Source organism: Zosterops lateralis (assembly GCF_965231275.1).
Source record: "Zosterops lateralis genome assembly, chromosome: 3".
NCBI lineage: Eukaryota > Metazoa > Chordata > Aves > Passeriformes > Zosteropidae > Zosterops > Zosterops lateralis.
Window position 1 is genome coordinate 22,352,541 of NC_139764.1, and position 14,791 is coordinate 22,367,331.

General features: G+C 36.6%; 1 protein-coding gene across 4 annotated transcripts in view; it reads right to left on the bottom strand.

Moving 5' to 3' along the window:
* Positions 1-14,791, bottom strand: part of CDC42BPA (CDC42 binding protein kinase alpha) — a 181,482-nt gene that overhangs the window by 47,408 nt on the left and 119,283 nt on the right. For all 4 annotated transcript variants that reach the window (XM_083856233.1, XM_083856235.1, XM_083856236.1 and 1 more), the window contains 3 exons: positions 13,086-13,333; positions 8,170-8,275; positions 6,289-6,413 (listed from right to left, as the gene is read on the bottom strand). In XM_083856233.1, the coding sequence (XP_083712359.1) occupies positions 6,289-6,413; positions 8,170-8,275; positions 13,086-13,333 (479 nt within the window). The remainder of the gene's footprint in view (positions 1-6,288; positions 6,414-8,169; positions 8,276-13,085; positions 13,334-14,791) is intronic.

A 14,791-nucleotide genomic window follows, 5' to 3' on the forward strand; every position in this document is an offset into this window, starting at 1 on the left:
AATCCAGACATGCTTTCTGGGTGTAAAGACAACAAGGAGACATGCCTGTTTTTCAGATTCTTTGATCATCAGTTACAAAGAAAGAACAACAACTTTCTGTGATTAATCACAACAGAAGGTTCTTTCTTCACTTTGCCTCAGGTGTTAACATAGAAAAGAAAGTTGCTAAAAAAATTAACTCACTGAAACGAAGTAACTTATTAAAAATCTAAAACAAAAACAAACAGAAAAAACCCAACACCATCCCTCCCACCTCATTTCCTTACATGCCTGGCTCTAAACATGTTCATTTTGCCCACAGAAGAACAACCTCAGTTCTGCAACACCTTATGCAAGACCCTGAGCTGCCTCAGAGACCAGCAGGGTAATACCACAGCTTGACCACAGTTAAGTCTATCAATTCCAGACACTGAAATGTTTAGGATATGCTCTAAGTACTGAACCTCAAATAGCTTTAAATAAAATATAGGAAAGTGGGAAAATAGCTTTTCTATTTCATAAGAATTAACTTACTCTTGCTTCCTGATCTTTAAAAGTAACTCTAAACCTAAGTCTGTTGGACTGGAGATAAGAGTTCTCCAGACAGTTGATTTTGTCTGGCAGTGATCTTGCAGCAGGAAGTTCACGCCTATAAGGGAATGTACATTTTTCTGGTTGATACTTTGGGGTTCATACACACACAGAACATGGAAATGGTGCTACTTGGAAGTCTACCATTAATAATAGAAGTTCCAACACAGATTTATAGATAGTTGTCAGGAGGCAAAAGGAAGACAGGGAACACATACTCTGAACTGTCAGCGGCAAGGGAGGAACCGAAGAGCTTTAGGGCAAGATCACACTGTGAAAGCCACAGGCTAAATATCTGCAGGTTGTGGTGACTTTGGGGTGTGCAGTTTAAGGTTTATTTAGGGAAGACAGACTACTGTAATACAGAGGAGCCAAGAGCAAAATTAGCAACCATTTTCCACAAATCTCACACTCAACATGAAAACAAGTGTTTATTGGGCTCTTTTTTGTCTCCTGCTTATAATTTAGTTCAAGAGGTGGGGAGGAATCTAGGAAAACCCTACATGTCCTGACTATTAAAGTCAAGTCAGAGTTTTTATATTAATGAGTCACTGTTTTCCCCAAGGTACATCAGAACTTGATGGAAGGAGTGTATCAACTTCTTTTCCCGTAACATTCTGGATGATGCATTTTGACAACCAGATAAGGATTATTTGAGCCTGCACAAACCACTTAAGCTGTAAGCTAGAGCAAAAGATGTGAGAAGCAGCTAAAGATGCTTTTTGAGGTGGTGGGTACATAATTAAATACACTGTAAAAAGAAAAAAGCTTAAGCAGGAATAAAAAGCATGAGGGGTTCCCAAGGTCACAGTAAGTTTTCCTGATTTATGAGAAAGGAAAGAGATTTAGGAATCAGCATTTCATTTTCTCTATTTTTAATGACAGATAAAATCTTTGCAGAAAAGAAAGTGTCCAATTTCTACATCCAATTTTATGATGCCACACAGATCCTTTCTGATGAAAGATGAAGAAACACTTCAGTTATTTGGTTTATGGTGCACAGAACCTTCAGGTTCCAAATGTGGAAAAGCTGTCCATGCAACAACCTCAGAGAGATGTTCCACAGACAAGCAGAAATCTAGAAAATGAAAATATAAAGTAAATTTTTTCAAATATCTGTATTGAGTTCAAGGGAACTCCTCAAGCTCTGGAATACAGCAAATTAAAGCAGTACAATTGGGAACTGAGGTGGTTTTGTTGTCCACTAGATGGCAAAATTCTCTCAATAATGACGTACGTTATTAAACATTATGTGGACCCAAGAGTGCTTGGAGCTTTGTTATTTGTTACTGTTTTGCTGGGGTTGTTCCATTTGGTTGGCTTTAAAATACTAAAATTAAAGAAAAAAAGAGCAAGAATGGCAAATTAACTCTTACTAATGTTGCTTTTCTTGTCCTCATTTTGACACAGAATCCTAACAAGCATAGCAAGAACACTAAGGAAGAAAAGTTCTTCAGGTTCTACCCAGTCACTTTTTTCTTTACTGAAAATTTGGATTAACTCTTCTCTTTTCAATAGAATTGCCCTTGCAAGCTTAGTTCCTTAATGCAAAGAATCCAGAAGAGCAATATGGTATAAATTCCTGTAAAATTAAATTTAACTTTTTGGTCGAAGCCAACACCATGACAACCTTCACATAACCACTGGCTGCTATCTGTATGGTGTTTGTCAGGATGCTCAGGAAGTCAGACTCCCTGGGTCTCCAGCTGGGATATTTTACATTACATAATGGACCCAGAGGACTAAAGAATTTTGCTCAAGAGAAGTGGTCTTAAAGCCCTGGGGTCTTGCACCAAGCTCTGTTTAACCTGATTTAGAAGTCCCAAGGAAATCTGAGTCATGACTCCTCTAGTCTCTCAATGCTTTTAAATTTCTGTTTTCGTACCAATATGCTCAAAGTCTCCAACTTAGTTTTTAATTTTTCCCCTGGTGTCTCCAATAAAATCTGTTTTTTGAAAATACATCTCTAAAAGTTTTTAACACTTTCCTCTGCCCCCAAGCTCTGAAATTTCACCCTGCACTCCAGAATTTCTCTTTTAGAGGTAATTAACTTCTGACTATTCTTACCTCAAACACAGCACATCTCAGAATTTTACATGTTTCGAGTTTCTTAACAGTTGAATGTGCATAGATATTTTGGTATATTTTGTTCACAATTTGTGTGTGCTTTTTTTTTTTTTTCCTGAGAGAAAACAGATTTAAAAAACAACCAAAAAACTCCCAACCCAAATTTCAGGGCTTTCTAGGTTTGATTTAGTTTATACGTGTTGGGAGGGGGCAGTTGGAATTTTTTTTTTCTTTTGGTGGCGGTTTTGTGTTGGGGTTTTTTCAATGAAATCAAGTAAGATAAAACCAAGAATAGTACAAAAAATCCGGCTGATAAGGAAAATATTAATTAAATATTGTGGTAAACAACTGTGACAGCTTCTGGGCAGGTGAATCTAAGCCCAACATCCATTCTAGAGATAAAACAGGTAGGATTCAGCTCATCCACATAAACACACTCAAAAAACCAGATTTGTCTATCTGATATGAGTTTGTGTTTCAAACGGTGGTGAGAACAACAGACTTCTAGAGTACTACTTATGGGATTTATTGAGTTGTCTACCTTAAGACTTCTACAACTAGGTTAGATTAATCCCTCCCAAGTCAAGATTGTTGCCAAGTACGCTGGGAATCACTACCAAGATTTCCAGCGACCTCCTTTCTGCACAGCACAGAACTACACTACCACGGCTATTTAAAATATTCCTTTTTAAAGTGACTGCATTAACCTCCAGTGCAATTAATCTCCTTCCCATCTCCCATAGGAAAATTTATAGCCGACTATAAAAGCCTCAATATTTCTTACTCTTGTCAAGGAATGACGAGTGATTTGGCTAATATAAACTCGTCAATATAATAGCTCCATTAAGGCTGAATGATCCGTGAGGGTTTGTTGAGTCCACAACAGAATTTGCAGTGAAAGCTTGATTCAAGTGTTTATATTAAAATATTGCCTTATTTATGGAATCCTGAGATAACAACAGCAAGATTAGAAGGTTTTCATACACTATCCCAAAAGATGCAATAAAGTGGAGTAAGAAAGCAGGAAAAGGCTAAAGGGAATGTGATAAGCCATTAAAGTTACTCACAAGTTATAAAATCTGAGAGAAATAGCAATTTAAAACAACCCCAGGAATCATGATGAAAGTGACAAATCCTAATCATCCAAAGTGGGAATTCAAAGAGGCATTCTCTAGATGGCAAAGCACTTAAAAAATTTTAGGGAATTCTTGGGCTTGTGTTACTCCAAAAAGGGCTAAAACAAGTCCCTTGAACTACTACAGGCCACTGAGCAAGCTGTTCACAAACCCAGTAACTAACTCCATCTACTGCCTCCTATCCTTCCTGGATCATGGTACAAAAAGAATATGGCAGTTTTTAGGAGGTAGAAATAATGCACCCAAAATACATATTTTAATGTAATATTAAGTTTTGAAGAGGAAGCCCACAAATTCTCCCCTACTTTGCTAGCTCCAAGGCATTCCGTTGTCACACTGAAGATGTGGACAGATACAGAATTGAATTGCATGTTCTTCTGAGGAAAACACCGGCTTGTGACTGATTAAGACTAGTTTTCTCCAAAATTAGTGGGGGCTTTTTTCTTTTAAAACGTTTATAATAGATGCTTAAATACTTCATATAGCAGTCAAGTTCCACAGAGAAGGGCCTACTTTCAGTATGCAGTGCTGAATTCTAAGAACAGCAGATGGACATGACCAGATTATCTGGGTAACACAGGGAAAAATCTAAACATAACAAGGAAAAAATGTGACCTAAGATAAGGCCTCACATAGCTGAGAAAATTTAACATAAGCAGAGAAAAGTATGGAGGGAAAATTGAGATGTGTTTAGTGATGAAAAACTGGAACCAAGCCAGTCTTTTTAAATTCCTGTAATATTTGCCCTCAGTATTTCTATTTTTTCCTTTTCACATAATTCTTTAATTTTTAGTTCTGTACTGTTTAGAAGAGATTATATTATCATAAGGGATCAGTAAAATGGTGCCTGTCATTCAGAAAGTTAGGTCCTGCATGATCTTTTTTCACTAAATATCTTCAGAGATAACAAAAACCTCAAGCCCAAGCCCTTTTACCCTTTACAGTGACATCCCTAACATGAAAAATGCTTTATCATTTGCCTGAACCACATCAGTAATACATCTTAAAATATTAAACACATTCATAAAAGTAAAGGAGAGGGTACATTCTTAATGGCTGTTGGTACATTTTTACATTATGTTAAGTGGAACAGTCCACAATTAATTTTGATTTGTCTTTTCCTATAACTGCCAGTTATATGAGTATTTTCACATATAAATCTGAAATACTGTGTTTGATTACCTTAGTGCAATATGATAGATAAGCACTACCTTAAACCAATAAGGAACTTGAAATTATAGACTTGTCTCACTTGTTATCTTGATCTTTTTTTCTGAGTAAATATTTCCAGTTGGCCAGAAATTAAAAGTTGTTTAAATTACCAGTTAATTTTTTAAAAAAATTTTTTGACTCAGGTTGTCCATTACTATCATTGTTACGAGAGACAAAATTTAAAAGGAACACACACAAAGTGGACCCTTTAAAATGTTTAACTTCTGTTAGAAATACAATGCCTTGAGACAAATTTGACTTCATAAAATCGATCAGCATTACATACTTTTATGCAAAAAACATTGCTTAAAACATGCTGGGAACCCAGAGGATGGCCCTTATGCCTTGCTATGTATTCACATGGCACTATTCAAAAACTTCTCTATATCTCGACAACAAAGTTGAACTAACATTACAACAATATCAAACTAGGTTTCTCTAAAATAGTGCTTCCCATTTTTGCCTTGACACAACAAATTAGATTTTTTCACTAACACAAGACAGGAAAAACAGGGGGAGGGAATAATCAATCAGCAACCGAAAAATACTAGTATATCATGATGAAGTCTTCCTAGAAGTAGATGATCTGTAAAATAAAATGTCTAAAGGCAAACTGGTTTTATAGATGTGAAACACTGCAAAGGACCATTAAAGGTGAGAGGAGAGAAACAGGCATGATGAGGAAAAAAAAGACAGATGAAAAACTTAGAATACACAATCTTTTTCTCTTAATAGTTTCAACCCTTTTTCTTCTCTTTAATTTACTAGAACTGGACAGAAGACTCTAGAAACATAACATCATTATTTAGCAAAAATACCATTACAAACATCACTTGACTGAATTTGTGGTAGTCTGAAATATTCTCCTTATTAAAAAAAAAAAATCACATAAAAGTTGCACTGTATTTGTTTCACTCTGCCACATGCCAAGCAGATGAAGGAAATTAATGCCGAGACAAACATTCAGCCACTACTTTTCCCAGGCTTGTTCACTCTCAGAGGCATGAGCTCCGCACATGATTCCTTTCAGCATTCTTCCATAGCCACAAGCCACACCCAATGGCCATGATCCTCCTGCACTTTGAAAAGCTCTATTTGGTGAGACACTTTCACTCTTAAGGAGGAATACAAATTTCTGGATTTGTATATTATTAAAATCTCAGCCAAAACCCCAGCAGAATCCCAGACGGGTGTGAGGTTTCACCTCAGCACTTCCAAGTGCCATGTGCAAAGACAAAAACTCAGCACCAGCCCCACCACATACTGAGGGGTTGCTGTCATACCATGAGAGCAGAACACTCACCACTGGATGATTTCAGTGATTTGGGCCTCCCAGTGAGCCACCGACTCCTTCTTATCAGCCAGGTCTCTCATCTCTTCCTCCAGCTGCCGATTATTCATACTCAGCCTCTCAAACATGGTGGTGAGCTGAAGGAGAATTTAAACAACTCGTTAGAAGTATAAACTGCTGTGACTCCATCTCTGTGCAGACTCGAAACCTCACGTTCCCCTTTCCCACACCTTGTATCTGCTTTAGAAATGGGTACTGGCCATCACAATAAACACCATGTAAGGATAAAAGCCACAATATCATCTTATGTATAACCTTAGCTGTAACTGAAAAGCCACTTCTAAGGACTTGAACAACATTTTTACACTACCTATTCAATGAGTTCTCTGAGAATTAGTCTCCAAATACCTCTAAAACTCCTAGAAGGTTTCTGCTTTGCACCATATGTGTGGAATGTATGGTATATAAAAAAAATCTACACTGGAAGAGCAAAGCAAAGGCACAAAAATTGTTAGGGCTCAGATAAGATTGCTGAACCTCTCCCTTGTTTAGTAACCATGGAGAGAGAGAGACTGAACAGATACAGGCATGAGACAGTCCTGAGATTCTCCAGGTGTCTCACATTCCCTTATTTTTCTTTTGACTGACTTTTAGACAGGGAAATTGAAATTAAATGCACATCTCTAAGTACAATATATTATACCTAGCAATTAACCTCTCTCATTCAAATTGCTGCCATTCATACAGGCACATTCTGCAAGACAAAAGCCACAGCGAACTCAAGCTGGTATTGGGAACTAAATCTTCATTATGTTCAGTAATTATTCAGAACGTCAAATTGGAATCAGAGACCAGATAGATTTTATAGGAAGGTCTGCTTAGGAAAATGAAATCTCAGGTGAAAGCTTCTTTTAGTACTGAAACATATTAACAATTCAAAATGATAAAAGAATGGCCAATTTAAAATCTATTTTGCTTTTTACTCCAAATATGACTAACCCCACACCCTATTTATCATTTAAATGGGATTATAATTTAAATATGCCTACTTATTATATGTCATTTGACAAGAAAAATACAAAGGTAATGGGGAAGAGAGAGAGAGAGCAGAAAAACTATCAAAGTGACTAGGCTCTTTCTCAGTTTTTTTGGACTAAGCCTACCTACAGGCATATATATTGTCTGTCTTATACTGGTATGAAAATATACTGCAATTCGAGCACAGACATGCAAACATGCTTACTTTGAAGAACATTGTACTTTCATCATATTTTTAGAAAATCTAATGCATTACAAAATGAGTAAAAAGGAATAGACAAGTTTAGCAAGACTTGGGATAATGCACAATGAACTTGAATAACCTGTCAAAATGAACAATAAAGAGACAATCCAAATGCACGAATCATAATTATTTCTTGCTCAACACGGTTCAGTTAATATGCCTTATCATTTGTATTTTTTTAGTATCTTAAAGTAACACAATCTCAAAGGGTAGGAGGGGCCCTGGTATCTCAAACGATTGACATGCAAATGTACTCTAAGTAATCACATCATTAACAATGTGTTTTTATATTTGGGTCATACAATGAAATAATCCTTTTTGTTGGCTTACAGTGCTGTCTAGAATTAATCTTACCAAAATATAGGACCATCTAATTCCATTCCCACACATAAATACTCATATGCATATATATATATATGCATATGCACACGCTTTCTCAAGTTCAGATGCATGTAGATACTCTATATCTAACATTAATCACCAATTTTTTGTGTAACATCAACTACTCATTTCATTTAAGAGTTAGTAATAATCAATGCAGCTCCATATTATCCAATTTGTACATAGCATACAATAGTTATAAATTCAGGGCTCAACTAATCAGCACTTACCTTATCAAGTTCATTCGTAAGTTTTTTGTTTTCCTCTGTCAGCAGACTCTTTTCTCGTTCATACTTTTGTTTGAACTCTGTTTCAAATTCCTCTCTTTCACTTTGGCTAAGAAATAAAGTGAAGCAGAATTAGAAAGTTTTCTATTCTAACTCACACCATTATTTATTTAAACACAAAGAGATCAATGCACACATATGTTGAAGGGAAGTACTATATTGATAACAGCACAGCCTATTAAAATTAAGCAGTTTAATATACCACCATCTTAGGACTGCAAGCCAGCCTGTTGAATTTTAGAGTTTGTACAGAATCCTTCAGTACAGAATTAACAGAGCTCCACCAAGCCAGTGTTTATCAACCCACTTATACAATTTTAATTCTTCATATGTATCCTTTAAACAATGAGCAGCTGTAATCCTGCAGACCAAAGCATGTGTCGTCGGCATTGTAAAATGCTCAGGGCACATTCTCAGCTCACATGAACATTACTGTAACACACACGTTTCTGTAATTCCAAGTTTCACACAGAATGACAGGCAAAAATGACCACACACGAAACCAGAGCATACAGAAGCTAAATTAGAGCACTTGAAGCTGGGTCTCTGATGAGAAAAGCTTATATGGGGTAGTCTTTGGGCAATGTAGAAGAGCATACAAGTCATATCTGAACTGTTAATTCAGGTATCATATACTCACTATGAGCAAAAGTGGATGGATAACTTACACATTCCTAACATCACCAGATTCTACAGCAAGTTTGGACCATTCTTTCTGAGAGAGTCTCACAGTAGCTGTTTTCCCCAAACCTTCCCTTCTCTCAGGGATGCAATTCAGTAGGTGAGAACCCCTGGCTGATTCTGCTTAATATCAACTTTGATCTTGCACAATGAATGTGAGAACCTCAAAATAAACAAAGCTGCAGGCCCTCTGCTGAAAAACCCAAGGAATTTCCTTCAAGTGGTGCACAGCAATGTTTTAGATGTGTAACTCCCACCTTGCATCTACTGTTTTCAGATTCACTAGCCTTGCATCTTGTATCACCCTTTTTACCAATTATTCAGGTCACTGGTACAAAGTTCATCAGTAGGTTGATAGAATTATACAATAAACGCCACAGATATAGAAAATATCCACTCAGCAAATACCACTCTCCAGTCTGAAAAGACTTGAAAAAGTGTCCAGTATTAAAGGTTAACTCTGTAAAAATAAAATCCAGGGGAAACCTTTTCTTGAGCACTGCATTTTTTTTTCTAGATACTGATCAGAATTTTACAGAAGGCAAACATAAATTACATTTTTGTTTCTTTTTCTGAGATGTAGAACTACTACAGCTTTGCTTAATTGAGAGGACACTCTCCAAAGATGAGAAATGTCAGTAGTTGCAGTGAAACCAGTTAAGAGCAATGCTGTTTTGAATTTCCTACTCTTAATTTGAAATTCATTTAGTGCTTTAACCACTCTTTGAAATCTAGTACATGTTAAACTCCTGGTGAAATTCTATGTTGCCAGGCATCCTTTGAAATGTAACACTTCATCCTAGTAAAGTTACATACTATCTCACTTTTTAAGCCAAGTCTGAAATTCACCACGGCTCCTTTTCTGTATCAACTGATTCCACATATATGATGGGCAGAGTAGGGAAAAGGCAGGAAGAGATTAAAAAACATTGGCTGCTATAGGAATTAACAACAGGTCCTGTTTCTGTTTTCAAGGCATAGATTCAAAGCTAATTTTGCAGACAGAAGACCAAACTAACTTTTAACAAATTTCTTTTACACAGCTTTCACGGGTTTGTTTAGGAATATTTTTTTGTCTTATTCCTTTAAGGCTTTAGGGGTCAAAGCAGCCATAAATGGTGGTGGATTAAGGATGCTGTGGATTAGTGAAAGAGCCCAATGTATTTGTAATTTTCTGTATTTTACATTCCTAATTCAGCCGGTGATTGTCATTACTCCAATAAGTCAGATTGCTACAGTATAATACAGAAATAAAGATAAATCTGAAACAGAGGAGTATGTGGGTATAATCCATCCTACCCAAACAACGACTCAGCAAAAAACACAGCTGTGACAGACTCCATAGGTGTACCTTGGACAAGCAGCAAGATCAAAATAATGCTTTTGGCTTTGAAGCCTGGCATCCTCCTCTCCCATCAAACTTCTCTCATCTAACATTTAGCTATGTGTCTCTGCTTCAAGTTAAGAAAATGTACACGACCTAGCTTTCTTTTTATCAGTAAAACTGCAGCAAACCACATACAAGCAATGTGAAATACTGCTTCACGGTATGACTTTGTCACTCCAGTTCTTTATTGCATCTGTACAAAGTGGCCAAATATTTTATCTTACTGCTCTGAAACCAAGAAAAATAGACCTGAAACAAACGCCAGCCTCTAGGCTTCTTTATATCACACAATTTAAAAGCAGCAAATGCTGCTCTATAAAGCTCTCTGCTTTATAAATCCATCATGAAATGACGGGCCCAAAAGAAGTTTCCACAAATGTGATTTATTTTACACTGCATCTTCTTCTGAAATATTTCCTAATGGCAATTCTAAGAAATGGAATCTCATGCTACACAGATCACTGGACTGATACTGTGTTCCTCTGCTTCCAACTTTAATAGCATACAGTTTATGAGACTTCAGCAAAGTGCAATCATTTTGTACAGGAAGGTAATCTCTCCCTTAAAGACTTATGTTTTTGAAATAGCAAAAGTTAGAAAGCTTACAATTGAAGAAAACAAAGAAAAATATCTATTTAAAAAATGCAAATCAGAAACTACCAACGTGCAAGTTACACAAAAATCTACAGATAGATTTTGTCAAAGCTCTTACTGCTTCTTGCTTAGAATAACCTATGTAATTCACTCATCTTACACAGTAATACAACCATATCCTAATACCAAGATCTTTTTTAATATGCACTGAAGATTATTTCTAGACTACTAAAATATTTTTGCCAAACTGTATAAGCACACCTCAACTCCACGCCCACCCAAGCCTATTGTTGGAATAATTCCACTTATTTCAGCACAAAGCCTCCAGGTGCTTCCTTTTCAGTGCTTACATTCAACACTTCTCTACTGGAAGACTCACAAAAAGCTTTTCATGCCAGACTACAAAAGCTAAAAACAATATGGATAAGCAGAAACAGAAAAAAATTATGTTCTTTTAAGGAAAACTATCAGATATTGAGTAGCAACAGCAATTCCTGCATTCTCAATGCCTAAACTTCCTTTCTAAATTGCAGAAGTCAAACCATAGCATAACTTGAACAGTGAACTTCTGCCTTTCTATGGAGCCCTAATGCTTGCATGAGATTTTGCAGATTTGTTTAACAAAAGACAGATAAGATCAGGCCTTCACCAACCACTAATCATGTGCTTGGACACCTGACTTAATATGAAGCTGCATCCCTTGCCATGAGGAGCCAAGTGTCGGATACTGGTTACGTAACACATTTCTGCTCACGCTTTAAAATGTTCTCTTACACAAACACTTGAAACACATACAGTAATACATGGTTATGACAGCATCCAATGTAGATTTGTACCCAGTTCTTTTTTTATTTATAGAGAGAGACCAGACTGAGAGTATATGAACTAGCTAGAACGCGCATCTAGTTAGAATGCCTGCACCTGTACAACATTAGAATTCGGAAAGAAGGAATTTTTGCTGTGATCACTACTTGGAGGTATGATCCTTAGAAACAGTTTAACCTGCAGAAAGAAGTATTCATGATTCTTAATTCAATATTCCTCCTTCTGAGACACTGCTGGACTCAAAAGAATGTCATACCATCACCTTTATATTTTACAAGACAGAATAGCCTTTTGTGCATTTGTAACTCATTGGTCAGCAAGACCATTAAGTTGTGTCACAATGAAAACACGCTGTTGAGGCAAATGTTATCTCTCCACCTAAAGCAAAGCAGCAAACTCCTGTGCTGCTAGTAGGTCCAGCCTATTGAATAGCTGCATCTAGGAAGAAATAGTTCATGCACTGCATTCTAGGCTGTATAATCTATGATCCCTGCTGAATACAATTTATCAGAGATACAGAGTTTCCACCTCTATTTGCATAAATTTTTGGGAAAAAAATTTATTTAATTTACTACTTATATTTAAAGGTCTTGCTATAGCTTGGCTAAGCTCTCAGCAGGGACTTTTCCATGGTTTCTCTCATCTGCCATCTTGCTACAGCAGCAAAAAGACTCATCTATATTAGCATTTTTAAAGCATTCTGAATTTTTTATGAATGAACATGAGCATGTTCAATTTATAACTTATTCCCACTACTACATCAACCAACAGCAAAACTTGTTTTTATTGATGAATGCCTCTAGGAACAATCTCAAGGCCAGTTATAAGCTTCACCATGTGGGAGAGAAAAAAGCAGGTCTGACAAATTACCATGTCAGAAGAGATAAAGCAGCTTACGCCCACAGTAGTCTGCTGACTGATGTCAACACTGGATGGAACCCAGCATGGATTAGCCTCAGCTCACATAAAGTGACTGTTCCTGTGCTGGCAGAAATGTAAACAATACTTGATCTCTAACACATTCGTTTTGCATCAAAAGATGGAAATACCAAATAAAAGAAAAATGTCGAAAAACTGTTTTAAAGTGCAATATAAGCTTCAGGGGTCAACTTACCCCGAGCTGCAAGTCTGTAACTCAAGTTACATACCTTGGAATGGTCAGCCAGTAAAACAGTTCTAGTGCAAAATTAACTATTTCAGTACAAGGATGTGGGGTTTTTTGTTCTGCTCTAAGAGTGACTGTTTTCAACCCTAACATCAGCTCAGCCAAAATGCAGCAGTCTGCATTACATTTAAGGAAGTGATAGTGCGTTTGGAACAGTAATAGGAGACTTCAAAGGGCAAAAAAAGGTAAATTTCATATAATACTCACTTTTCTCTTCTGGTTTTCTCTAACTTGTCCTTCAAAACCATGATCTCCTTCTTGAGGGCAAGCTGCTGGCTCTCTGCATCCCGCAGTTCTTTCTTCAGACTTTTTATTTCATTAGCATGCATTATTTCACGTTTGGATAGTTCCTCTTCATAGAAAACACTCTTCTTTTCCAGGTCTGCCTTCAATTTAGTGATCTCTTGCTGGTGTTCTATACTGCTTACCCCAGGTGAGCGACCAACCTGTTTTTGCTAAAATAAACAGTCCCAAATTAACACCCAAGAATGCTGAAAATTATGCTTAATAACAACTCAATATTCCAAAGTCTTTGTTTAGAAATATCCCATTAGAGCCTTGAGTAAAACACATCTATCTCATTTATTTTCAAAATTTGTTAAGACCATAAATATGAATGACATACTATTATTCCGTTATTTAAGTGCAGTAATAGTTTTCAAGCCTTTGAAAATTTGATCATCACTTTAAAAGCCTCTGGTCACGTTCTGACCTTCCTTAAATGCTATCAGAAAGTGACCACAGAATTGAATTAAAGACTTTGATGCTTCCACTCACACAGTTGACAGCAACAAGTTCAAGTGACTTTCAGAAATGCAGAATAAGGACTAGGATATACAGTTAATATGTTCTGAATGACAAAATAATTTCTGGAAAAGCTATACTAAGACAAGCAGAGGCTTAACTGAAGGCTGAAGTCTAGCTACAGGAACACTATATATGGATTGTATCAAGAGGGAAACCTGACCTATTTTAATTAAACTGACCATTTCTATCATAGTGGACTAATAGGAAAAACAAGCTTTAAACAATAAGAGTAATTACTTCACTTTTTGCAGTTTCATAGCTCTCTTAGTGAGGTCTTCTGCCATTTCAATAGTCTTTACACACTGCTTCAGGATACAAACACATTTGCACCAAATGCTGCACTCACTAAACTCATTGTCCTGCCGTAATATAGAGGAGGAGCAAGATCAGGTTCAAAATGAGATAGTGGCATGACATGCACTGAAATCCAAGTATGGAAATAACTTTTTAATGTCAACATATGGACAACTTGGTTTGGAATTTCTTCTGGTTTTTAAAATATGTAATTAAAGGTATTCTAAGGAAAGGAAATTCATAAAAATACTGTTTTGAAAAAGTGCAGGCAACTGGAAAGCCTATTTCCTTATGGTCACTGTGTCACACTTTCCAGAGGATTGAAGGTATTTTGTTAATCATACCTCCATTCTTACCATGACATGCTAAAAACCTCTCAGTCACTCTTAATTTGGTATGGCTTTGGGTAATTGTCTTTTGCTGATGTATGAAGAGGCTTTAAGAGCTAAATGTCATTGTAGAACATTCCAATGAGCTGAATTTGTACCATGACAAATTCTGTGAGAAAGCTGGGCCTTGCTGTTTGTGTCAGCAAAAAACTGCAAAACCCCCTACATGTACAAGGCAGAGATGTGCTGCTACTGCACTGTTTTCTCTAACTCATCAAAACAACCATCTGTTTTGATCTAAGAGTAAAATCCTGCCCTTAGGATGCAGAATGATGAACTGGAGAAAGAAGATGCCATCCTAACAGGAGATGCTTTGGAGAAAGGAAGATTTTTATTGTTTTTTATTTAAAGCAAGCATAGGAATTTTCTTTAATGCACAGGCAGTTAACTGTGGAACTTGTTTGTTACTGCCCAACATCCTGA